Raw genomic sequence first — 26,328 nt, 5'->3', positions numbered from 1 at the left:
AAAACTTATAATTTTTAACTATTACTTGCAGAATGGAACAGAAGGAAGACTGGATTTTTCCATGTTATCTCTACAAACCATTTAATATAGTATCCTAACCTTCAAAGTAAATAATAATGCACAAGCACTTCACTCACTGATGATTGTAACAATTACTAAGGTGACTCCTGTTTTCTTATGTTTGAATATGTTATGTTGTACATGCATTAAGATCTTGAGTAAGAGTGCTCATTCTAGCCTACCCTGAACTGCGGAATTATCATTTCTGTTTTACATAATAAGACAGTCACTTAAAATTTTGAATGACATTTTTCTAAACTCGAACAATACTATACAGGTACCGTGAAGGTTTCAAGCTTTCCTGCAGTACAGGATTTTTATCCCCTCATTTCATGCCACAACCATCTGTACCATTCGGAAGATGCAATACACACTGTGCGATCTCAGAATACTATGATGCGTGTATAATTAAAACATGAGTGTGTCCCCCTTATCACTGTGTTCTTTAACACTCATATCCCCAGTAATTAGTGAAACCATGCAATAGTGAAGTGAAAAAAAATGTGCAAGCACCATTACATTTTAACACCTTTCAAGGCAATTATTACAGAACAAAATTATAAATAAGCCATTCACTGTTACAGCAAAATTTTCTTATTCTGGTTATTATGTTTTTGGTGATGTTATAAGAAAGCTCCTGCCCAAAGCAGTACTCATTACCCAAACATTTAATGCATAAGGAAACAGATTTTCCTTTGTTGAACAAACTAATCATACCATATAGCATTAATCTGATGGTGACTTTCTTAACAGCATAACCTGAGGGTTCAGCACTGGTAATATGGAAGTCTACCATTAATCATGATCCTTTGCCATTTCCAAACACCTTCAGAACCTAATTCCCTAAGTTTGATATTAATGTTATTCTTATATCTCATTCTTGGTACTCCAACCAAAGATGGAATGCCAGTGATATGACCGAAAAGCCTTACGAATGTGCGTAGATATTTTGGGAGTGAGGGGGATTCAGACACCCTAAAGTTTAGAAGCAACAACTACTAAAACAGCGTAAGAAGCTACACGACAACATTTGAACTTGACACAAATGAAATGTGCCATCATGTGAAGACACCTGAAATTATTTGTAGAAACTTTAGATGGAAAACAGACTTCATCATGTAACCCAAGGCTACTACTTACATAGATTTTCTGAAATACGGGCAGTTTTAATTATACATTTTCACTCTGTGATCAAGATACATCAGATTGGCATCTGAAGACTGCTGTATAGCATTATTGCACAAATAGCTCCTGTGGTCTAATAAGAGAATGCCCATGCAATTAGGAAGACTGTTTACTAGGCATATGCAGGTCCCAGACTTTCTGGATTAGATCATGAAAAAATCTTTATTCAGACGCAGATTTTTCAGTCTTGAACTTTGATAGGTTTCAAAACTCTGCATCTGCTCTGTGCAACAGCATGCAGTCCATCCAATCAATACGAACTGTAATAGCTGGCAATGTCAGCATTTATCAGCATGAAAACACACATTCCCCAGGCCATGCTGAGTAAATACATGGCCCTAGAATCTGATGAGATAAATACAATGGTTCATGAAAACGTTCTATTGACATGGGATGAGCATTATTATTTTAGTATATTCTTAAAATGTAATTGCGATTACAGTAAGGTGACAGACTGGTACAGAAGAGAAAATTATCATCGTTCTCATCTTGATCCCTGAAGTGTTCCCACTTTCTTGTCATTGTTTTTGCCATGCAATAGCTAAGAGAACCTTTGATGCATGCTTACAAAGTAAACACTACCCTATAACAGAACTCATCTTCCTACAGTTGCATTCTTTTGACTATGTGCATAAAAAGGAGCGTCTGAAAATTTTAATCTAATTTGATCATATTTGATAGAAATATTATGCTCCTGGAGGCTACTCAGATTTTGGTCTTGTTAATTTCTTATGGTTGTTCATGAAATCATGGTGGGTTCACATACCTATGAGGAAGAAGCAGTAATTAAACCTGTGCTGCATATTGCTAATGCCTTCAACACAGCTGTTCTGAACAACTATGAGCATTCTGAATGCTAAGGTGCAAAGAACACGCATGAAAACTCTGCATCACCCAGTACAGACTGTAGCTTACAAATCCTGTTTACACGTGTTAAAGAGTTTATGTTCAAAAGAAAAACAAAAAATGAACTGCATCCAAAACATGCAATTTATGATCGTGTGCCATGGCTAACCTGGAAGGGCATAACCCATGTGTTAGGTACTTCGATGTATGGGGTTGGGGGCGGGGACTTCACAGTTCCACTTGTACCACCTCCATCAACACGGATCTTCTCACACACTTCCACCACTGTTTTCCTTTTATCTGCCACCGAAGCCTTTTCCTGGCAAGGAACAGGATCTCTGTTTTGCATGCAAGCTGTATGTGTAGAGGAAGCTTTTTCTAAAGGAAGGTATCTGGGAAAATGTTCAGTAGTATCTAATATCACAGCTGGAATGCAAGAGTCATTAGTATTTGTTTCCACTGCCTCATACATTTGCTCTGGTAACCGAGGTGGGTCAGTACGATGAGAGGTTAGTGCTGTATTGTTATTCTGTATACAAGACTGATCCCTTGTGTCAAAAATATTCTCAACTATTTCTGCTACATTTGTAAATGTATTACTGAAGTCTACTGTATTTTCATTGCCTAAAGGTAAAAATTCATTAACAGTGTCTGAATGATCCAAAGGAACTTCCACCACCACTGAGGAATAGTTAGCATTGGTAATGTTGTCACCAGCATGCTTTGAACATACAGGGATTTTGATATCAACTGCATTTTCATGTTCTTCCATGGGCATCATTAATGAGGTTGATGAAGATGCATGGTCATGCTGAGGACTTACAGAATTGTTTTTGTTCTGTGGCACTTTTGGCACGTCCACTTCTGCCACCTCAGGTGGTGGTGATTCCAAATTGCCTTTCACGTCCAAGAATGCTGTGGCCGTTTCTACCGGTTCTGCAGCCACACTGTCTGATGGCTCCGTAACATGGAACTTCTGGTCATCTATTCTGCTTCCCAAATGTTTCTGATTCACAATCTCAACTTCAAGATGGTACACATCCAATCCACTGTTGGTTTCAAGATGTGGGACTATACTATTAATGGCAACTATGATTTCTCCATCATCTACTGGTTCATCAGCCTGGCTGACTGAGCATGACACATCAGCTGTGTGAATGCCACTATCATCTCTATCTGTATCACCACTCTGAGATGAGAAAACTAGCATTTCAGTGGAAGATGCAGGGTAATTTCTTGCATGACTGCAGCAATCTAGATCCTCAAGGCTCTGAACTCTCTCAAAGGAATCATTGCAAATGTCACTTGAACCTTCAACATCCAAACTGTCTAACGATCGATGAAACTGCTGTCTCTTGGTTTCATAAATAACATCTTCTTCTGGACTTGATGACCTCTCAGATCCAACCCCAGGGCCTTTAATACTATCAGTACCGTTAAAAACTTTTTCTTCCGTACCATGGAAACTTGCCAGCATTGTCTGTAAGTCGGGATCTCTGTCTGGTGTAATGTTTCTGTTATCATTGTTGTTGTATGCAGAGTCAAGATTTGACAGTCGTTCACTGACTGACTGTGTGAGATCATTCGACATCTGATCCTTCTCTATTCCTCGTTTCTCCAGCTGTGACAACCTTTCTTGCACAGACAATGTAGAAGACAGATCACCGTTTGAAAACCTGTGTCTCAATTGTGTTGAATCCTTTCCATTAATATTTTCTGATGATTTCAGTAAGACCTTATCTTTAACAAGAGACGCAGTTTCAGCCTTGTTTGTGTGATGTGGCAGCCTCCCTTGGTTGTCTTCAGAAAGTCTCCTAGCTGGTTTTGATATCTGCTCACTGAGCTCACAAGCTCTCTCAAACATCTCCCTTCTCTTAAGTACATCTCCTTTTGCCATAGGCATCTTTTTGTCATTATTTAAACTGTTGTTTAATTCTGTGGAACTGCATCTCCTTTTCTCCAATGCTGACAGTTTTTCCTCAATCTTTGCTCCAGACTGTCTTCGTGGCGTATGTGGAGGGGATGACAAACCCTTCCCATGATGTCCATTAGAAATTTTTTCAGTGCTTGATTCTGAGGTTTGTGACTTTTCACGTTGGTCTCTGCTGCTGTTCAGATTACTGCTTGTCACAGCCGTCCTTGATTTCACTCTTGTTTCTGCAAAGTTAACATAGCCCTGGATTGCCCTTTCATATGTATATTCTTCAGGTTCTGGAGATGAAACTGTTGTTACCGAAGAAGCATCATCATGGTGACCATTTTTTCTCTCTTTTCCATTCTGATTCACATGAAGATGTCTGTCTGTTTCTCCTTCCTCATTCTGCAAAATACATACATTTCTTTTACTACTTTAATATGTAATTATGTAATATATTTACAATCAGCCAAGAATTTATGCAGTACTTACACACCGTTTCACTTTTACGCTATGCAGAACAATGGTTACATGGACGAAGTCTCTAAGGTTTCCTTTGCACCACATGCCAACTTTTGCAACTGCTTACAAAATTATATACTATAATGGTAACTACCCTGCACCTTATTTTGTTGCCTTGCAATATTTCGCATTTTAAAATGACACAAAAAGGATGGATATCCTGGAAAGAGGAATATGACACCAGTATGGGTATTAAATTGCCTCACTTAAGAAGATGGTATTGAGGAAATAAAATTCATAGTTCGTTAAGGATATAATGGATTATACAGAATTACTGTGTGAATTGTTTCATATAGTATGTTTGCAACTGATTTCAGTAAATGAAACTGTCATGTCAGTTCAACTGTACTTTTTACAAACTCACATTTTGACGGATGTCATGCTTATAATCTTCACTCATGCTGCTTTTGCCACTTGCTCCAATACCCAAATCACTAAGATCATTTACATCTTCATCTTTGTACATCACCAAGCTTGACTTTCGTCCACGGGAATTCCTGTTAAGAATGAATGGAACTATTAATAACAGTAGATGTGAAGTGAAATGCATACCAACTTTCATATGTCATTGTATTTTTACAATTGTTTCTTTAACTTAAGCTCAGTAGTGAACCTTGATAAAAAATCGTGATACTCACCGTTCCTCCATCATCTCATTAAACGTTTTACTTCGTCTTCGGTTTCGGTCATAGTCCTCCATTTCAAACTTCTTTACTTCCACTACTCGCTCAATAATGTGTTCTTGTCGCTTCCGACGACTGCTCTTCCAGTTATCTAAATTCTTAACACAAAAGAGAGCAAATACTTCAGAACAAGACTTTAAATAAACCTACACATGTTCATATATATGTACAGAATGCATGTAGGCACATACATACAAACAGTATGAATTTAAATTATGGGTGAGTGAAGCTTATTACAGTCTCCTTGTGAATCTGTTTCCTGTTGCATGTGTGCTCACAATGCTCTAATCTGATTTTAAAGCTTAAAGCTATCATCATGCAGTGAGATGTCTGTAAACAGAAAATGTGTGATATCACACACTACTTAGCATTCGAATTTCATGATAAAGATTTTTTCTGCTTGCAGTTGCACTAAATTCCATGTGTCAATCAAGAGGTCAATGCACACAAAGAGGGTTGCTGAAGAAGATTAGGTAAGATTATTTTTGATAAATGAGAATTGTGTATTTATAAGATTGCCATATTAAATAACGTATAAGATTGTCATATTTCATGCCTGTGCCATGACTGAAGAAATTTAAACACTGACCTCTCACTAAGATTCGTGCTCAATGACATGGCAATGAAATGGCATTTTTCCCCTACTAATTATCATTCCCCCACTGCACTATATTGCATCCTCTGAGGGCTCTGATAGTCCCAACATTGCAGCATATTATGACATCTTCAGTCTTTTAAGTGTGGGGCTTCATCTTTAACACTTGACTGGCTTCCGAGTAAGGCAGTTAATTATGTAGTTATTTCAGTACGGTTTATTTTAAGAAAAGAGCAGGCAAATAATGAGCGCTTTCCACAACTTTCCTTTGGGTCAGCAGGAATGTTATTCATAATTTGTTGAAATAAATATGGAACTTAACTCATTAGCTGCTGATTTCACGAAAAAAATATAGGTAGAAAAAAAGGCCTTTCACTCGTTTACACTTATAAGGACACAGACAAAGTGAGGATTATTTAATTTTGTACAAATGCAGGGTGTTTCACGACTTTAGGGCATAACTGCAGGTGGTGATTTCCTAGGTCTTTGTGATCAAAAAAGTTCATATAAACATGTGTCCGATTTTGGACAGTTACGGAGTTACGACCGTTTTTTCATTCCTGTACATGCCCTCGCGTGAACTGCATCTATCAGCTGGCGGGTCGCTATCTTTAGCCAGCTACAGACAGAGCGTTCTCGTTATCTCGACACTTGAGAGGTATCTAAGGCGTGGTGGGTTGGCATGTACCCGCGCGGTTCACAACCGAGCGGCAGCCTGTGTTGCGGCCGGCGGTGGCATTTGCAAAAATCAGCACCAATAAATTCAAATTGAAGGTAATTTCACGAAGTTAACTTCACTTTCATACTTTAAATGTATGTTGGTTTATTATTTTGTTCCGTTTATTGTCAGTAATTCTTCTATTCTTAGTTTAAAACGGCCATAACTCCGTAACCGTCCAAAATCGGACACATGTTTATATGAACTTTTTTGATCACGAAGACCTAGGAAATCACCTCCTGCAGTTGTGCTCTAAAGTCGTTAAAACACCCTGTATCTGGCGCCAATAAAGAAAGCTGCATTTTCTGTGCTTAATACTAATTATACGCGTATATCATCATCACAACACTTACAGATTGCCAGTCTTCTGCTTCATCTCGAACTTCTTTTGTGACCTTTTTAATTTCCTCTACTTTTTTGAGCTGTTCTTGAGCTGATTTGTACAAACTAGCTGGTCCCACTTTAATAAACTGGAGTGGATTTGCAGCTGGCTTTGGGGCAGTCACTTTGGTAATTCGTGTAGGGATATATTCAGTATTTTCCTGTGAGACCTGAAAGAAAGAAAAAAGATAAAGTGACAGGCTGTATATTTAATACAGTATTATATTTACTGACTGCAGTATTGAGTTATGAAACGGGAACATACGAGTATGTTCACAAGTGGAGTAAAAATCTATTCCACACAATGTCACATCCCTACTGTTTGCAAACGACCTACAGCTGAGATAATTCAATAGGTAAAACGAAGGGTTACAGGCAGGAGATCGAGCTTCGATTTCGGGCACAGGCATTAGATTTTTCTTTACACCACAGCGCCCAGACCAGCTCTGTGGGCCACCTAGCCTCCCATCCAATGCGTACTGNCCCCCCCCCCCCCCGGGGTAGTGACAGGGGCGTGAAGCCGGCCATTCACCTCCATCTATCAATGGCTCTACAGCTTTTTCAGTTTCTTAATCTATACAGGGTCGGTAGGACTCTTTGGACGGGGGTTCAGCCTGTCGCAAGGCCGCTACCTATATACAGAACACAAACACAGAATAAACACAGACATCCAAGCATGGAGTGGGATTCGAACCCATAAGCCTAGTGCTAGAGAGGGCGAAGACGGTTCATGCCTTAGACCGCGGGGCCACTCTTATCGGTGGAGCTATATCTCCAATCCCCCCACCCCCCATATACATCTTCATGGTGTAATGAAAAATTAATTGAAGTCCAGGTATAATTTTAATTTTATTTCTGCTGATGTGTCTGCATGAGGCACTTGTATGTTACGTATTATAAAAAAGCAAATACCTAAACATGTATAGCGCAGTCGGTATGGCGACTGGCTATAGGCTGTCCTGGTAGGGTATATAATTTTCTTCTCCAAATCGTCCAGACCGGTTCTGGGGTACACCCAACCTCCTACCCAATGGGTACCAGGAGCTCCTCTCCCGGGGTAAAGCGGCCAAAGCGTGAAACTGACCACTTACCTACAACTAGTAGCGTAGTCATCAAAATATGGTTCTATGTATCTGCTAACCCATACGCCTTCATTGAATAGTAGTTAATTACTTAAGCACAGACATTAGTCTACCTACATGCTTACTTTGCTCGAAATAAAGTGGGGGGCGCCAGTGCACATAGACAGCTAACTGCCCCTCAAATACAAAAATTGTGTGTTGGGTATGTCTTGATCGCCATACCCCATAGATCTTTCGACCTACGTGCTATCAAAGCAGCAAACACCCTTTTTTGAAACGATCAAATAACCAGCTGTAAGGGTTCAGTCGAAGGGCGTCATATACCGTTCGCGATCATTAAATAATTATAGTAATATATAATTTTATTCGTTTCAAAATTAAGAAATGTAACAAAGACACGTGACAAGAAAACATTTGCACTTTCGCTATTCGGTTTGTGTTTTCGTATACGTTTATACAGCATCTTAGGAATAGCAATACTAACGTATTAAATTGCTTAAAACTACACCCGCCATCTATCGTACGTTTCGAGACCTACAATTCACATGCTGCCAACAGATGGCACCAGCAGCAAGCTACTGTCCTTCCCATCGATTTAACTAACAATGCAGGTCGGCTTGTAGTTGCAATGGCAGCGTACTGATACTTTAACATTGCGTTTGTGGTATCAAAATATAATAAGACTATAGTGACTGTAACGGAAAGAAGGAAAAGAAGAAGAGTCAAGGTTGTTATAAACTGAGGTACGACAAAATTTGGCACATTCATCGAAACATTGGACTGCAATATATCAATGTGCAAAATAAATCTCGGTCTAGAATAATGCTCCCAAATATAATAAAATGGTGTGCCCATGCAGAAAAATCTGCAACGTAATTTCAGTGACTTACATGTGACCGCCTGTGGTCTAGTGGTCAGAGTTCTGGCTACAGATCAAGAGGTCCCGGATTTGATTCCCGGCTCTACCAGAATTTCTGTGAAGGAGTGGTTCCGGAACGGGGTCCACTCAGCCTTATGAGGATAACTGAGGAGCCACATGAATGTAAAAATAGCGGCTCCGGTCTAGAAAACTGAAATCAACGGCAGTGGGGATTCGTTGCGCTGACCACGCGACACCCTCTATCCGCTAATGTTAGCGTTAATTTCGTCGACAAGTCGGCATAGTTCGCTTGTGGATTAAAGCCACTGTTTTTTGTTTTTGTTTTTTGTTTTGCTTACATGTAAAGTCAACGAGTTTTGGACTCGACTAACGTGGCCCAATTTTTGTGGCCTTCAAAACACAGCTCTTGTGGGGCAGAAAGTATGAAGGAAAACAGTATTCCCACACTAAAACGATTTTACTGTCTGGAATTTCACATACAGACGCGTAAATCTGTAACACTATTTACAACTATTCGAAAGCACACAAATAAGATACCTTAAGATAAATCAAACTGAAATTGCATCACGCCATAATAAATATCATCTCCCACCCCCCATCCGGCCCCAACAGCTTCTTTACACACAAACTTCTTAAAAATTTGCACGTATTCCCAGAACTCCATGTTCATATAATGTAAGTTTTAGGGATAGAACATACGTAAAATTATTCATAACGTGAGAAACATTAGAAAACGTGTGTAGTGCTAGTCTTCTGGGCTCCCTGTGCCTCATTTTTGAAACAGAAAAGCCAGCTTTGTCTTCAAACGTTGCTCAACCGGGGAAGCGTGTCTTACATTAACCATATTTTTTTCTATGATGCACTGTTTGGGAGAAACACGTTGAATATCTCTGCCCGCTCGAACGTTGGGATCGTGGGTTCGAATCCCATTCGAGGCATGGTTGTTTGTCTGCGTTTACTCCGTGTTTCCCTGTGTAGGTAGCAGACTTTCGTCAGCTGATCCCCCTTCCAAGGAGTCCTATCGATTGTCTAAGATCAAGAAACTGAAGCGAAACGATGCGATTCACGGTGCCCTACACTCCAATTTGGAGCAAAAGGGTTTAATGAATAAATAGACAAATAGATATACAGATAGATACGGGTTGCGTAACACCGTTGTTCTACTGTTTCGGGAGTTACCTAGCAACGGCCGCTGTTTACAAGTCACCGCTTAGCAACCTGTCTATACGCCTCAATATCTACAATTTCTTCCAAACCTTTTCAGGTGTGATGAGTACAAGTACTTAACGAAATACAAGACAAGCTAACTTCCAATTTGCTGTATCTGATCCAGTCACAGAGAAGTGAACTTGCCTGACGGATGTGGCTCGTGTCTGGTAGGGAAGTGTCGGACGCGTTGCTGTGCCGTCTGTCAGTGGCGTCCCGGCGCAGTGGCGGGTTTTCCATTGTCCCCGAAAACCGACGCATGCTCCCCGGCATATTGTTTTATGACTTATAGTTAAACTGTATCTGCTACAATATGACTTCCAGTGTGGAGATCATATCACGTGCCCATCCTCTTGGATCCCTGAAACATAAATCAACATCCACATGTTCACTCAACGGTATTACTAAGCTATACTCAAACATGCAAATGAGGGCCGACTTATTTGACATTATCCATCGTCCTGGGTTTTTTATTTATTTTTACAAACAACGTTTCGGGGTCTAAACTCTTGTCTCCGTTCTCGGGTTCGGTGATGACTGTTGCGTGGAAAGGTGACTAAAATATATTCACATGGAAAGGGCCAGTGACTAAAATATAATCACAAACAAAACAAACGCCGTGGCTTTAGTCCGCAAGCGAACTATACCGACCGAGCGAGCGACCACCGCTTGTCGGCGAAGTTAGTGACAACTTCAGCGGATAGAGTGTGTCGCGTGGTCAGTGCGACGTATCCCCACGGCCGTTAATTTCGGTTTTCTATGCCGGAGCCGCCATTTCCTTGAAATAGCTCCTCAATTATTCTCACTAGGCTGAGTGGACCCCGTTCAAAACCCACTACTTCTCAGAAAATGTGGTAGCGCCGGGAATAGAACCCCGGATCTCTGGATCTGTAGCCAGGAACTCTGACCACTAGAACACAAAGGCGGTCCCAAATATAACAAATTTACGAGGAAGACAGAAAAAGTGAAGTCAGATTGGTGGGCCTCGAAAGTAATGACGTCACTGAAAAGGAAGTCGCTATAAACAATAAGATCTTTTCCTCATTTAAAACTAGGTTTGTTTTCGTTTTTTTAGCAGTGATAAGACTGTGACACATTTAACATGGCTGCCCCACTGATACAATGCAAAGAAGAACAAACGGTCTGTGATCCGTTTTTTGTAATCAAACGGTGTGAAGACCAGTTAAAATTTACGGAAGAATGACCATTCAGGAGGGCTACAACTGCGCTAAAGGAAAGCTTACGGATGGTTGGGCAGGTTTAAAGGAGGTGGGCCATAATGTTGATGATACGCATTCTGGGAGACCACGGACTATATGTAACATGTGTTGTGGTTAAGAAGCAGATCCATCAGCGTATCCGGGACAAATGAAGAATCCGTATTGACGAAACTGGATCTGAAGTGTGTCTGTGATAGAATGAAACCGTGCTGGAATGATTTAAGCCCCCATCGAAAACATTTTCTACTGATGGGAATGGGGAAGACTGTGAATCACTGGACCAAACGCAATGAAAAGCACGGTGATTACTAAAATACGCGTAACGACTGTGTGGCTAATTTGTTGAAACTTGTAACAAATTTGTCCTTAATTTCACTTTCTCTCACATATGTAACGCGAAACAGAAAATGCTATCGTATAGGCACCGATCTCGAGATTTTGAAGGATTTGCGATTTTAAGCTCCCCCCCCCCTTTTTTTTTCACAACACTACAAAAAAAAAGTTTTTGCCCTGCCATCTGTCTGTATATATGTATGGATGGGCGCGCGCCTCACTAATGCCTGAAATATTTTATGGATTCTAATCACAGTTCAAGTTCATCCTTCCTAGGTCAGTAACAAGCGAATCTGAACATTATAGCTCAAATACAAAATTGCAACTGTCTCGAAGACGCCTGTAACTACTGTGATTATATTTCAGTAAGTTATGAGGGACATCCGGGTAAATAAAAATGCATCCACAGGAAGACAACAGTACGCCCACTACGGACCCAAACGCAAAATGATGTCGATTTTATCGGAACTGGCTTTACCGACGGTATATCGGATTCCATTGTCGTTCGGTAGTCAGCAACCAACAATAGTCCAATGAGCAACAATTCACTTCGTTTTCAAGGTAACGTTGTGAAGATGTATCGTATATGAGGAAATATGTGAAGTGGGGTTTGTACAGATTTTTTGTTACATTCGTAAATAATTTCGCGGCGTAATTATCTACCTTCATCTGTCGACACCAACAAAACACTACAATATTGATCATAATTCTTTCGATTCTACTTATAATAGGTTCCTGAATTAACTTCTGCCTCTGTTTGTTTCAGTTATTAACACTTTTATACTGATAACACATGGCTGCAAGCAAACATACGTTTGAACATATCGAGTGTGTTGTGTAGTTATTCCTAAAAGAAACCAAAATATTGCTAAGTCTTTCGTTTTGCCACCACAAAGCCTTGGTCAATATATTTCTATTACTTTCGTTGTCCCTATGATCTAAGCATTCCTAGATTTTATCTAGGGGAGAGGGAGCTCATGAAAGGTCATACATCGTACAGTATATTTTCTGTCTGTCCTCGTGACAGACCTACAAGAAAAATAAAATTTCTCGTGTTTCGTCACGATCTCATGGGTCAATAGTGTCCGGAAAACGTTCTTTACAATTTCGAACGCGTCCTTGGAGTTGCTTTGTCAGCTATTGTTCTTGCATTTAGGGCAGGTTGGTTACTTCTTCAGGGGCTACTAACACCTCGCTAGTCAGTTAATTCACAGCATTTATTTAATGGAATTGGAACGTTCATTACTGTGATCGCCAAGAGCCCGCCACTGCTGTCTGTTGTATAAATCGGAGAAATCCAGTCTCCGTTCTTCAAGATTCATTTTGATATTGCCCTCCCACCTACTCTCTTTATAACAGCCTCTTCATATCGTTCTTCAACCACAATTTTAAACGCACTGCTCATTTCTCTACGCATGCTACACACCCCGCCCATATTATCCTCTTCATTTAATAACTCTAGTTAAGTTCGAGGCCGAATACAACATTTTGTAGGACCACGGTTTGCCGGTCACGGTAGCCGAGCGGTACTGTCTTCGCTCGTATGGAAACCGGGATCGTGGGTTCGAATCCCACTCAGGGCATGGATGTTTAGTTTGTGTGTGTGTTTTTCTGTGTTTGTGTACAAGTACAGGCCTTGCGACGAGCTGATCACCCGCCCAAGGAGTCCTACCGAATGTGTAAGATCTAGGAAAACCGAAGTGAACGGAAAAGTTCATGGAGGTAGGCCTAGGCCCACTGGGGCTGTAGTGCCGGGGGGGGGAGAAAGACAATGGTTTTGCGGCGAGTTATCAACCCACCCTCAAACCCCAAAGTATAGGGACCACCCTTTGTCAGCGGTCCGTCACATCTTCAGTACATTTCGCAGCTACCCTCCATACTGTCTCCATCCGAAATCAGAGGACGCACGTATGTGTTGAGAAGTGGGAGTCCTGAAGAAGAAACGCTGTATATGATTCAAATGTCTTCCTTAGACCAAAAAATTATGAAAATACTCCTAATACCAACCATTCATCTATAAAATTATTAATAGCAATTATAATTGGCAATGTGAAATACTGTATACCGTTCGGCCACGATCTAATGATCCACCGTGTCAGCAATCAGCAAAAACCGCATTAATCAACAGCCATGCGTTGGTCAAGGGCGTTGTCAGTTGTACATATATTTTATTTGCAAGCACGGTTCAAATAGACACGGGTATGTACTCTGAACGCTATAAGCTTCAATTGTATCCTGCGGTGTTTGGAACTGAAACAAAAATCTGACGACAGTGCTACATTCTTCCGCCTGAGTTGGACGTTGCCATGTCACACACGGGCGATGCTAGGGGGCTATTAAATCGCGGCTCCGCTATAGTTACCACGATCAGCTTGTGCACAACAGCAGAGATGGGCGAACATGAGTAGAGGTGACAATGAATGCTTTCGTGTCTTGTCCTGAGTTCGAGAATGGTAATGGTATTAAAAATAATGTGGCGCGCATTTAAAGACATTAAGACCCTCCCGGTTCCATACAATGTCATGAATTTCTTGATTAGCTGAGCGACCACCAGCTTCAAAATGATTCAAATCCACGGATGTAGTTAGTTAATTAAAATTATGGTAGCGATGATGATGATGATGATGATGATGACGACGACGACTACGACGACGTCCTAAGACGGTGGAAAACGGAAAGGCCTGATATGTGAAAATTTTGAAAATTATTTTCCAATATCTGTGAAAATTCGAAAGGCCGAGTTCTTCGAACAGTCCGAATTACTAATCCAATGCTGCCACAGAGGTAATCCCTAGGCAAGACAGTCTCAGAGAATTGTAAATTTATAAGTTTTCACACTGCCCTATAAAAATCAAAACGTTATAGGCACCATTTCAGTTGTACCAATATCACTGAACTTTGTATTCGATTAAGACAGATTTATTTGGCGACTTGGCACATATTCGTTATTCGTATTAACTAGATGTGTCTGACTGAAATAAGTACATCAAAACAGTCACGGATATTGCTCACAAGGCTGAGAAAACGATATTAATCTATTAAATAAACGACACAAAATACTGGTCACGAATTCAGATATATCAGTTGTGTCATGTGAAAGAACTGAATAGCTATGCAACCTACAGACTACAGCTTATCAAATGCCACTATTATCTGTCTAACATATCTGAGGGTACGTCATATCTTGATAGGCAACGTTACGGAAAGAAACGTCCTGTGTTTCAGCAAGATTTTTGGTGCGGTATTTTGTTCCCAGCGTAGGTAAAAGTTAAAGCTATCCCTGTTAACATGTAGTGGAGGCCCGAAGAGTTAGTGACAGTTGGTTCGTTATGTTATCTGTAGGGAATGGATTTTTATGCTCTAACAATCCCTTAAATACGTATGCATTTATGCATAAAAAATTCCATAATATGCATGCAAAACATGAATATAAAAAGTTCATACCAAATATCAAAACTGATTTTTGGGTAGACAGATCGGGGAAGTCCCTTCCTAGGTACTGCATCAGAAGCATGAACCGGGACTCAACTTGCTGTTTGTATGACGAAATGTTTGAGTCAGATATGCAGCATACCCTAACAGGGAACAGAAAAACTGTATACACGCGAAGATGATTGAAATTTTTAACATAAAATTAGAATATATATATATATAATGAAAAATATTTTACAAAGAAAATATGCAGCATAAATCGAGATCTTCGAAAGTATTTTGCTTATTCATAAAACAAGCAAAATATGCATTTATATGCACCATGAAACCATGTCTAAAATTTAAGAAATGAAGTAATTCATACATGTATCCAAATGAGCATACTTTTTTGGTTGCAAGAAAGAAATATGCATTTGCATAAAAATCCGGTCAGTTTACTTTCAGCAACATGGGGGACAATCCAAGTACGGTATTCGTACCGGATTTAGAGACATTCTTGGAATGGCAGATCACTGAAAGGTTATTAATTTCTCGTTTAGTGAACGGGATGTGGTGAGGACATAACTGTGATCGGTCCAGCCGCAAGGCCCACCAAAATGACTTTCAAGTTCCCATGGGTCGCTGTATACTAACTTCATGGAGCTCAGCCCTTCTTGTGAAGCCGCCAGTTGCGCAGATACTCAAGAAACGCCCAGCATTTTATGGAACCCGAAGGTTCATTATCATGTTCACAGGAGCCCTCCGCTGGTCCCTATCCAGATCAACCCAATGCATACCACCCCATCATCTTTTTAAGATCTATTTTAGTATTATCCGCCGACCTACGTCTTTGTCTTTCTAGTAAGACTTTTTCCTTCTGTCTTTTCCATCAATATCCTATATGCATTCCTCTTCGTCCCCATTCGTGCTACACGCCATGCCCAACTGACCCTCCTTGATTTGATCATTCTATACTTGGTGAAGAGTACACGTTATGAAGCTCCTCATTATTGTCCTGTCACTTCATCTCTCTTCGGTTCAAATATTCTCAACATCCTGTTCTCAAACACCCTCAGTCTATGTCACCTTCTTCTCAAACACCCTCAGTCTGTGTTCCTCCCTTAATGTCTGAGACCAAGTTCCACATCCATACAAAACCACAGGCAAAATTATAGTTTTGTACATTCTAATTTTTGTTTTTGGACAGCAGACGAGAAGGCAAAAGGTTCCGGACTGAATGGTAGCAAGCATTACCCAAACTCGATCTCCTCCTAATTTAAGTTTTGATTTCTTACTTTCGTTCCCAACTGTTTGAACTGTGCTACATTTTCGAAGGACCTGTTAGCTGTCTTTATGTAACGATTCTGTCCTGCATTCTGGTGAGAAGACGGCAACACATACTTAGTTTTCTCTACGTTTATTTCTAGAGCAACCTCTTTCCCCCCCCTGGCACTAGAGCCCCAGTGGGCCTAGGCCTACCTTCATGAACTCCGTTCACTTCGGTTTTTCTAGATCGTACACATACGGTAGGACTCCTTGGGCGAGTTATCAGCTCGTCGCAAGGCCTCTACCTGTACACAAACACAGAAAAACGCACACAAACATCCATGCCCTGAGTGAGATTCGAACCCACGATCCCGGCTTCCGAGCGAGCGAAGACAGTGCATGCCTTAGACCGCTCGGCTACCGTGACCGGCAGAGCAGCCTCTTACTGGCGTCAATTAAAGTTTCTGCGTTTTTCTTTAAGGTGCCTATGTTATCTTACTCGTACAGTGGCTCACACAGTGATGAACAGTTAAGTATCTTATTACATTATGAGCTGCTTCTATGTAACTGTTAAATATTGTACTCCGCCAAGTTTGTTCCGTTGTTCACTTCCCTGTAAACACTTTCATAAGCACACAAAGGCAATAATTATAAATCAGTATTTACACAACGCACTGATCATTTATGCTCAGTCTTTAGTAGTACAGATTATCACCTCCAGAAAGTTGTCAAACATAACCTGTTACCCATCTAGTAATTTCTGAGCTCACCAACGTATTTGCATGAACGTTCCCTGGGTTTCCTCTTACCACCAGAGGCACCTTTCACCTTTGCATTTTACAGATTTCACACCATCAATAATACCAACATGGCAGCCAAGCGAAGGTAGCGTCACTATATGAAAGAGTCCTTAAATTTTCTGTGGTGGTATAAAGTCGAAAATATATAGACGCGTAACGCTGAGAGAATTCTTTGCAACATGTAAATAAGAATATGGCGGATACGTAGAAAGTAGTCTATATCTAAACAGCGATATTCAATGAACCGGTGGATTTAAGCGCGCGAGAATTTGTATCGGAATAGTTCATAAACATGCTTACCATGAAACTTTCTTTTGTTTCATTAATTTCAAACATGGAGACGGTGTGGAAGTTTGAAATTATACATACAAAATCAATAATATCGGAATCAGCACTATTTATATAATGGAAATTCTCCACAAAATATACGGACAAATCGTATAATTATCGCCGTTGTATATAGACTGGCTAACTTCACAGCACAGACTGAAATGTCTGAAGGAAAGCAGTCCTCATAAGTTGTAAACAGACCTTCTTGTTTATCCGTACGACTTCCGACTCCAAAGCATATTGCGGATTTCATCAGCATTCAACTCTTTGATCTCGAAACGTTTAACAACCAACCAGATCAGTCAGTACGAGTGCTGCTGTCGTGTATAACCACAACTTACGTAACTAAACAACACAGTGGAGCCTTAAATAAGTTCATTTAGGCAGAGAAAAGATCTCATAGGCTGAGCGTCCTTGCCCAAGGCTGCTGCAGCTAGCAGGATATGACGTTTGCTAGAAAAAGAAGGGGAAAAAACTCTGCACAGACAGAACCTGTGGACCCTTTGTACAGTTTCCACAGGTCACACTGTAAACAATCCAACAAGGGAACAGAAACCCAAGCCTTAATGAGATTTAGAAAATATTTTGAGACGAGAAACACCAGGTAATACACACGTTTATTAGTATATTTATATACAGTATAGCGACTGGCTACGGGCTGGACAACAGAGGGGTCGGTGATATATTGGGTTTTCGGACTTTATCAGAGGGGTAGGTGTTCAGGCCCCGGTACGGTCAACAATTTTCATTCTTCCATGTCGTCCAGACCGACTCTGGGGTTCACCCAACCTCCTATTCAATGGGAAAGAGGCGTTATTTCCCCGGGGGTTAAGCTGCCGAGACCTGAAGCTGACCACTCACCTCCAACCAGTGCCGAGGTCAAGAAAATGTGGATCTATACCTCAACTCCCCCCATACGCCTTCATGGCGTAGTGCTTAATAAGTTGAGCACAGTGGAAACTTTGCCCCATTTTTACTCAGGTTACGTAACATCGAATGATAGGATTGCGAACGATGAATTGGAGAGTCCGCCCAAGAGATCGTGGCCTATTTAATGCACTATCCCAGCATCTGCATAAAGGGACAGGGCCCGTTATCAGTAAGTCTCGTCATATCGCCGATTCCGAGGCCGGTATTTCCTCGGTTTTTAGAGACTCTTTCTCAGTCGCATGGGTTACAAAGTAGTGAATGGGGCGATTCTTATGAATAATAAAAAACAAACAAACTCCGTGGTTTTAGTCCGCAAGCGAACTATACCATTCGAGCGACCGCCGCTTGTCGGCGAAGTTAGTGCCAACTTAAGCGGATAGAGAGTGTCGCGTGGTCAGCGTAACGAACCAATGGACTGAAAAAAATCTAGACGTGGCCGTGGAATACTTTACGGTGCTATCACAGCATTTATCTATACTGACCGAAGGCCCCCCCCCAAAAAGAAAGGAGACCAGCGTAGAGGCCAAGAACCGAACTCGATGTAGGAGCATACAATGATTCGTTTACATGAAGTTACACACATTTTCGAGCGGGAATGGGGGGGCACGTGACCGACTCCCTCGATCTCTGCCTTCTCCTGCTTCCTGGAAAGCACATAAGATATACATAATTTTATGAGATATGGAGCGTATGTGCTGTACATCTGCTGAAGGTAGAGCTGTAATGGCATCCACACCAGTTTCACAGCTGTCACTGCGATGCGCCTCTTTTGAGACACTTTCTCTCATTATATGCCTACTTTACTTTTGAACATATTATCGCGTGTTGAATTACACTTTCCGCGGTGGGAACTATACACAGCATTATTTTATGGGATGTAGCATCATGTATAAGTTTGCAGACGTTTCAGAGGAACCTACTGCGTCCATCAAGCAACAAGCCTTTGTTGCTCACTCTGCTTACTCTTCAGTCTTCACGACTGACACAGTACGTTCCTCCGAAACATCACTGTCTACCAGACTATACAAACGGTACTCGTTTTTACGTATTTTCTACGAAGGAACAGAAACCGTAATGGTCTTTATCAAGTATTAACAGTGGCCCGGGCTCGACACCCAGCTCTCTCCAATAAGGCCTTGGTTTTGCTAACCTCGCTGTTTTTCAGTTGGCGAGGAACTGCCGTAGTACAAAACAGAGATATGTCATATACAATAAATGACCAGTGATTTCAGTAATATACAAGACGTAAATATTGCGTATGGGAAAAGCATGAAATCGATTCGATCACTCCTTTCTGCTCATTTCAGTCGTGAGCTAACACCAACCATCACTCGGTTCCTATACCTATACGTTATTTCCGCCTCGTTGTAACCTGAAATTCTAGTGACGACTGTACAAACCCCGCCCTCTGCGGTGCCCCAACCGAACGACCTTCACATGCACCCATACCCCTCCACTCTTCGGCATCCGACGGCTGCTGGTTCAGCAACCATAACAAAACATGAGGACTAGAACGCGTTCTCATTGCACAATCCCTCTGTGAACACCTGCCTCCAGCGGCACTCCTCTGCTCCTAGAATATTTCCATGCCAATAAACGAAATTCGAGTCTGTAACAGTTCGCCAGTTGGATGGGTACAATTCATGGCCGGAAAGCCATTCCAAGAAAATTGTATCATTAATAACATATTCATTATCCGAGTATTATGATTATTATGGCTTTCAAGCCCTTTGTTGGGCCTTGGCCGCTTTTTTTTTCAGTTTCTTAATCCTATACACGGTAGGAATCCTTGGACGGGGGATCAGTCCATCGCTAGGCAGCTACCTACACACAGAATAAACGCACAGAGACATCCATGACTTGAGTGGGATTCGAAACCACGATCCCAGTGTCCGAGCGAGCGAAGACAGTTCATGTCCTAGACCGCGGGGCCATTGTGGCTCTAGAGGCCTCTGTTGGGCCTTGGCCGCTTTTTCAGTTTCTTAATTCTTTACACGACCGCCTCTGTGGCCTGGTAGTCAGAGTTCCTGGCTACAGACCCAATGGTCCGGCTTCGATTCCCGGTGCTATCAGATTTTCTGAGAAATAGTGGGTCTGGAACGGGTTCCGCTCAGCCTCGCAAGGATAATTGAGGAGCTATTTCAAGCACACAGCGGCTCCGGCCGAGAAAACCGAAATTAACGGCCGTGGAGATTCGTTGCGCTGACCACGTGACACACACTATCCGCTAAAGTTGGATAACTTCGGCGACAAGTGGCGGTCCGCTCGGTCGGTATATCGCGCTTGCGGACTAAGACCACGGAGTTATATAGTGATGAAGGTCGTTCTGAAAAGCGCCCTGTAACTGTATGATTCGCGACAAACGCCCAACCTGTACAACATACCACAGATAATCCAGATGTGGAAAGCGGAATGCCTTGAGCTGTCTTCATAAAAAACAGTTCCAGTGTAACAACACATATACTGTATTACTGCAAGGATAGCTTCACTGTGCAAACATGGTGTCAGTTAGGCACTCGTGACTTGTAACTGAAAACAATGCATTCCTTTCGGACTCTTCGCTTCTTTTCTACAGGGATATTTGTGGTAAGACAATGCACAAATTTTACAACAGAAGTGAAAGCTCCTGACAGACAAACGCGGATATCCGTGACCTAACAAACTATATCTGAACTGGCCACAAATACTGATAAACGAGACGGTCATAGCAGGTGTCTTTCACCCTCACCTGAGGACGGAAACAGATCCAGTTTCCGGAACGTCTTGTTTTCTATTTTCTAGAAGACCGCGCAACAGAAAAAGTCCAAAAAAAAAAAAACAGCAATTCTGTGTTATACACCATCGTCATAACCCTTAAAATGTATTAATAATCTGACCGGAACACATACCCAGCTGTTATTTTTCATAAGGTAAAGTTCTCCCTCTGCTTAACTAATTAAGCACTATGCCATGAAGGTGTTTGGGGAGTGGATGTATAGATCCACATTTTCTTGGCCTCGGCACTAGTTGGAGGTGAGTGGTCAGCTTCTCGCCCCGGCCGCTTTACCCCAGGAGAAAGAGCCCCCGGTACCCATTGTATAGGGCGCTGGGTGGCCCCCAGATCCGGTCTCGATAACATGGAGAGAAGAATATTCTTGACCCTACGGCGACTTAAACTCTGCCCCTCGGTCAAGCCCTTAGCCAGTCGCTATACCGACTGAGCTATTCATAATAAAATTAATCTTATACCTTAATGCAGGAGGTATAAAACTTCAGAAAACTTGGGATTGGTTTTTTTTATTATTGTTTTGTACCCAGTCCGGTATTCTGGAGAATACAATGTTTCGGAAACTGGATCTGTTTCCGTCCTCAGGTGCGGGATGGGAGACATCTACTCTGCTGGGTTCGTTAGAAAGAGCTAACAACAATCATTGGACGAGGTTCGGTGATTTACAATACGGGACGATGGAAAAAGTAACAAAAACCCCGTAACCCGAACATTTAATACTGTCATTATCGAAAAGCTGACGGTCTCTTGGACAGTCTATAAAATTTCCCGCCTTGTATGAAACCCGAACGTTCATTATCGTGTTGAAGGAAGTAGATCGGTGGGCCCTGTTCTACGCCAGTGAAAGTCAATCCGCACATTCACGCCCCACAGTTGTATTCTCCCACCTACTCCCAGATCTTCCATGTGGTCTCTTTCTTTCAGATTTTGTTCACACATTTAGTATACATAATCTCCAACATCTGCAATAAATGTATATGTTCAATAAGTACTCGCTTGTGAATGAGTTATGCACAGTGGCGTAACTCGTGTTCTTTTTTTTTTTCATTAGGTATCATTTTAATTCTTGTATTGGGGGTTTACTCGGGTCTGTCTGGTAGTTAGGGCGGTATATCTTTTCATTCAATGTGCAGTTTCGCTATTGCCTAGTAGGTTTGGTGCTAGATGTTACGTTTACAATTTCATATTAATTTTTTCCCCCCATGCAGACACGTTCCATTCATTCCCAGCCCCTTTCATCTGAACATGCTAGTAGAATCTGGTTAGGAATACAAATTATAAAGCTCCTCGTTATGTAATGTTCTCCATTCCCTGTTACTTCCTCTCTCTCGGGCCCAGTTACCTTGTCGAGGACAGAAGTAAAACTTGCCCCTTGAGTGTCACGACAGATCAGGTTTCGTGTATCATTTGTCCGTGAATGAAACAGGTAAGGTAAGTCGCGGGTTTGCAGTGACATTGTGACAATTCCCCGCACCTGACAGCACGGCCTCTGCACAGACCAAAAATTTTGTAGATGAGGCAGGGGAATAGAGGTGGAAGCTACAGCCACCGTAGCGCGGACCGGGGGCGCAACATTCGATACACAGCGCCAACCCCCTCCCCAAAGAGAATTCAAAATGTAATTACGGTCACCCCCCACCAGTTCAGCCAGTATAGTGACCAGGCTATGGGCTGAATAACCTGGGAATCGCATTTCAATTCCTGGAAGGGGCATTATCTTTTAAGGTAAAGGTGACCCTGAGCTTAACTCATTAAACACCATGCCATGAAGATGCATGGGGGAGTGGACGTATAGCTCCACTATTCTTTGACCTCTGCAACAGGAGGAGGCGAGTGGTCAGCTTATCCCGGCTCCCATACAAAAGGTAAAGTTGCTCTATGCTAACCAATTAAATACCAAGGCCTTGAAGAAGTACAGAGGAGTGGATGTATAGGCCCACGTTATCTTGACCTCGGCACTAGCTGGAGGTGAGTGGTCAGCTTCACGCCCCGCCCGCTTTGTCCCGGGGAAAGAGCCCTCGCCGTACCCATTGGGTAGGACCCCAGGGGCGGTCTGGACAACATGGAAAAACGAAAACTCTTGCCCCCACCGGGACTCAAACTCCGACCTCTTGTTCGTCCAGCCTGTAGCCTGTCGCTCCCATAACTTGACCTTTTACAACCACCAAAAACTTAATATTCTGGTGTGGTAATCAAAGGTGCACCGATTTCTTTAGGTATGTTGCTATGATGTCTACTTCCTCTTCCTACGTCCTAAGATGATCCAGACAGATTCATTTCAAGGCTCCCACACACAGACGCGGTACGATTCGGGACGATATAGCACTCGGGACGAAAGCGGTTGTTTACCGAGTGGGCCGCGCACACAGCCGCGACACTCGGGAACCTCGGGAATCTTTTGACACCCGATAACCAGCTGGCCATGACTCACACTCAATCAGTATCTATACGTACGTGAAACGACATGGGTAGGCAGATGGAACAAATAATAGAGTTCGTCAAAGAAAATGCTTTATTGTACGATACTCGTCATCCGATGTTCAAGGATTCACGTGCTAAGGATAGAAAGTGGAAGGAATTGGCTGTTACAATGAACAGAGACAGCAAGTAGAAAAATCTGTGTATATTTATATAGGGTTAAGTATACAGTAACTGTGGGCATTCTTAGTGTAGGCTATGCACCAGTTCCGTTCACTAACACGAATTCCAGGGGCAGTCATCTAGTTGAAGTACGCAACAACCCGCTCTCTAATGGCGTAGCTAACGTTTGCCACCCTTGGGAGACGTAAAGGTTGGATAGGGAACATTTCTCCTTCTAATGGCTCCACTCGTAGCAGTTCTTCCCTGTACTTTTCATCACAGATTTTGAGATGTAGAAAATTATGAAGCAAACACGCTGCTGATACAATGTGTTTTATATTTCATTCTTTCAGTTCTATGGGTATCAAAAAAATCCTCCACTTAATGGCAAGAATAGGCCTCCGGCAATTGGTATATTGTTTAGTGATATCTTCTTGCCCGATGGCTCTCAGGATTGCATCAAACCTGTCAATATTCATCCTGAAATATATATAGAACCGTTTTTCGTCCTTCAGGAGTTGAGGTATCAGTGTATAAAACTCCCCCAGTTCCTCTCTTGACAAGTTTATATCATGAATCCAAGCGATTCGTCTCTTTCGCCTAAAATACGAACACACATAGCAACCACTTATACGTACTTAATTAGAGACTCGTTATGGAATTGTAATAGAGGAAAAGAACTACGCAGATTTAGTGTTCAGTAAAATACTTGCCGGGATTCACCTTCGTCTTCATCAAGAGCGACAGCTAAAAGCAAAACTTCTTCCTCCAAAGACGGATCCATGAGTATTTACCGCTGCGATACCGAGCGGTCTACCGAGTGCGCTCGGTAGACCGAAATACCGAGGCGATATACCGACTGCGATAATATCGCGTTCCTCGGAGTACCGCGCCAGTGTGCGGACCTCCATTTACCGCAATGTAATTAGATATCGTCCCGTACCGTACCGAGCTGAGTATCGCGTCTGTGTGTGGGAGCCTTACTCGTAGCTTACACGAAGGGGCATTCCATTTCCAAGCTTGCTGTTACCCTAATCTGATTCTGCCGCGGCAGTAAGCGTGTGTCAGCCATCAGAGCGGCGCCTCTTTCCGGTTTCCTGTCAGAGGGACGCCGCAGTGGGTGTCGGTTGGGAGATCGGCTTCCAGTATCTGTTGTATGTATATACAACGTATTCGACTGACGCTGTAAACGCAACCAGAACAGATCTGACTCGTCAGTACTAGATACAGCAGTTAGTTATAGGTGAGGTATGAGACTATGCATTGTTTATCTAGTCCACGGCGTACAGACCGGCTCTGGGACCCAAGCAGCCAGTGGGTACTGGGTGCTCCTTCCCCAGGGCGTGAAGCTGACCACTCACCTCCATCTAGTGCAGATGTCAAGATTGGTGGAGTTACGCTTCCACTCCCCTATGCGTCTTCATGGCGTGGTCTCCGGATTATTTCTCTAGTTCACGGAGTACAGACCGGCTCTTGGGCCCACCCAGCCTTCTATCCAGTGGGTACTGGAATTACGCCTCCACTCCCCCATGCGTCTTCATGGCGTGGTGCTTGATTAATTAAGCACAGAGACAACTTTACAGAAGATATGTATATGCGCTAAAAAGGCTATAATTTATCTTTTCAGCGATATTTTTTTATCCAATCCAAAGATTTAGTACATATTACACCAGATGAAAGTGCCAAATCAAAATATACCGTATAACTTCCAATATAAGACGCCCCAAGACTCGTCCAGTCTCTACGTGTGGGTTTTGGGGGGAACAGAGAACTACTCGAATTTAAGATGCGCCTCAATTTTTCAACAGGGAAAAACACGAAGAATGTGCTTTTTATATTCGAAGTAATGCGGTATTAACGCTTTTGAATTCCTTGACGAAAAAGCAGTTCTGTCTCGTATTGCCAATGAGGTCGGTTCGACGTTATGCATTTTACGACACACAGCGGAACATGGCCCAGCACCGAACGCTGTGACTGTAGTAAGTTACCGCTTGTTATACTTTCCTGTCAGTGGCAAATGGCGGAACACAATTTTTCAAGGTTTCAGCTAATTAAGACTTATTTAAAATCAACAATGACAGTGACATATTTAGTTCAACTAGCACTGACTTCAACTGAACATGACTTTGCTCGGGAGTTGGCCTGAAAGAATTGACACAATAGGTTTACTTTAATGCCCTCAAGGCTAGAGAAGCGGAGTTAGCTAGAGGACAGTCCTATCGCCGTCCCTTGTTCCCCTTTAAGTCCTGGTAGAATTTCAATACATATTATTATTTTTCGTGCTGTATTCGGTTACTATCAAACCTCAGCAGTGATGTTGCCATGAATCTGATTTGGTACGACTTTCTTGTCTCCGGCCCTGTTGGGTATGCGAAGTATGTGGTGGCATCATGTTAGTGTCACAGAAAGGATTATGGTTTTGTCTAAAGATTCTCTACAGCTAAAGCAACTGCAAGTGGCAGAGCCAATTCCAATAATACAGCATCATTTAATAAATAAATTATAAAAAAGAAGTTCTGGCAATAACCACTCGCTTACTTTTTATTTGATACAACACTGACATCAAAGAAAACGACGCATCCAACAATTAGTCATTGCGGCGGGAACGTATTTACAGA

At 42.1% G+C, this 26,328-nt stretch overlaps 2 protein-coding genes and 1 non-coding gene across 10 annotated transcripts in view; 1 reads left to right on the top strand and 2 right to left on the bottom strand.

Moving 5' to 3' along the window:
- LOC111865511 (C2 domain-containing protein 5) overlaps window positions 1-26,328 on the top strand; it is a 394,963-nt gene that overhangs the window by 24,384 nt on the left and 344,251 nt on the right. For both annotated transcript variants that reach the window (XM_023853628.2, XM_033751917.1), the window contains exon 2: window positions 5,618-5,684. The gene's annotated coding sequence lies outside the window, so the exon portion shown is untranslated. The remainder of the gene's footprint in view (window positions 1-5,617; window positions 5,685-26,328) is intronic.
- The window catches only part of LOC111865553, a 283,579-nt gene that overhangs the window by 37,804 nt on the left and 219,447 nt on the right, over window positions 1-26,328 (bottom strand). For 5 of the 7 annotated variants that reach the window (XM_023853690.2, XM_023853717.2, XM_033751936.1 and 2 more), the window contains 5 exons: window positions 10,221-10,434; window positions 6,878-7,075; window positions 5,167-5,309; window positions 4,893-5,025; window positions 2,261-4,411 (listed from right to left, as the gene is read on the bottom strand). In XM_023853690.2, coding sequence (XP_023709458.1) covers window positions 2,261-4,411; window positions 4,893-5,025; window positions 5,167-5,309; window positions 6,878-7,075; window positions 10,221-10,346 — 2,751 coding nt within the window. In that variant the 5' untranslated portion in view covers window positions 10,347-10,434. The remainder of the gene's footprint in view (window positions 1-2,260; window positions 4,412-4,892; window positions 5,026-5,166; window positions 5,310-6,877; window positions 7,076-10,220; window positions 10,435-26,328) is intronic. The other 2 variants (XM_023853726.2, XM_023853732.2) reach the window with 2 other exon arrangements.
- LOC111865619 lies at window positions 8,131-8,259 on the bottom strand. The gene has a single exon (XR_002843001.1). It is a non-coding gene; the product is annotated as a U11 spliceosomal RNA (small nuclear RNA).

The sequence above is a fragment of the Cryptotermes secundus genome, unplaced genomic scaffold (assembly GCF_002891405.2).
Source record: "Cryptotermes secundus unplaced genomic scaffold, Csec_1.0 scaffold944, whole genome shotgun sequence".
In the NCBI taxonomy this organism is placed as follows: Eukaryota; Metazoa; Arthropoda; class Insecta; order Blattodea; family Kalotermitidae; genus Cryptotermes; species Cryptotermes secundus.
This window is presented reverse-complemented; position numbering and strand designations above follow the sequence as displayed.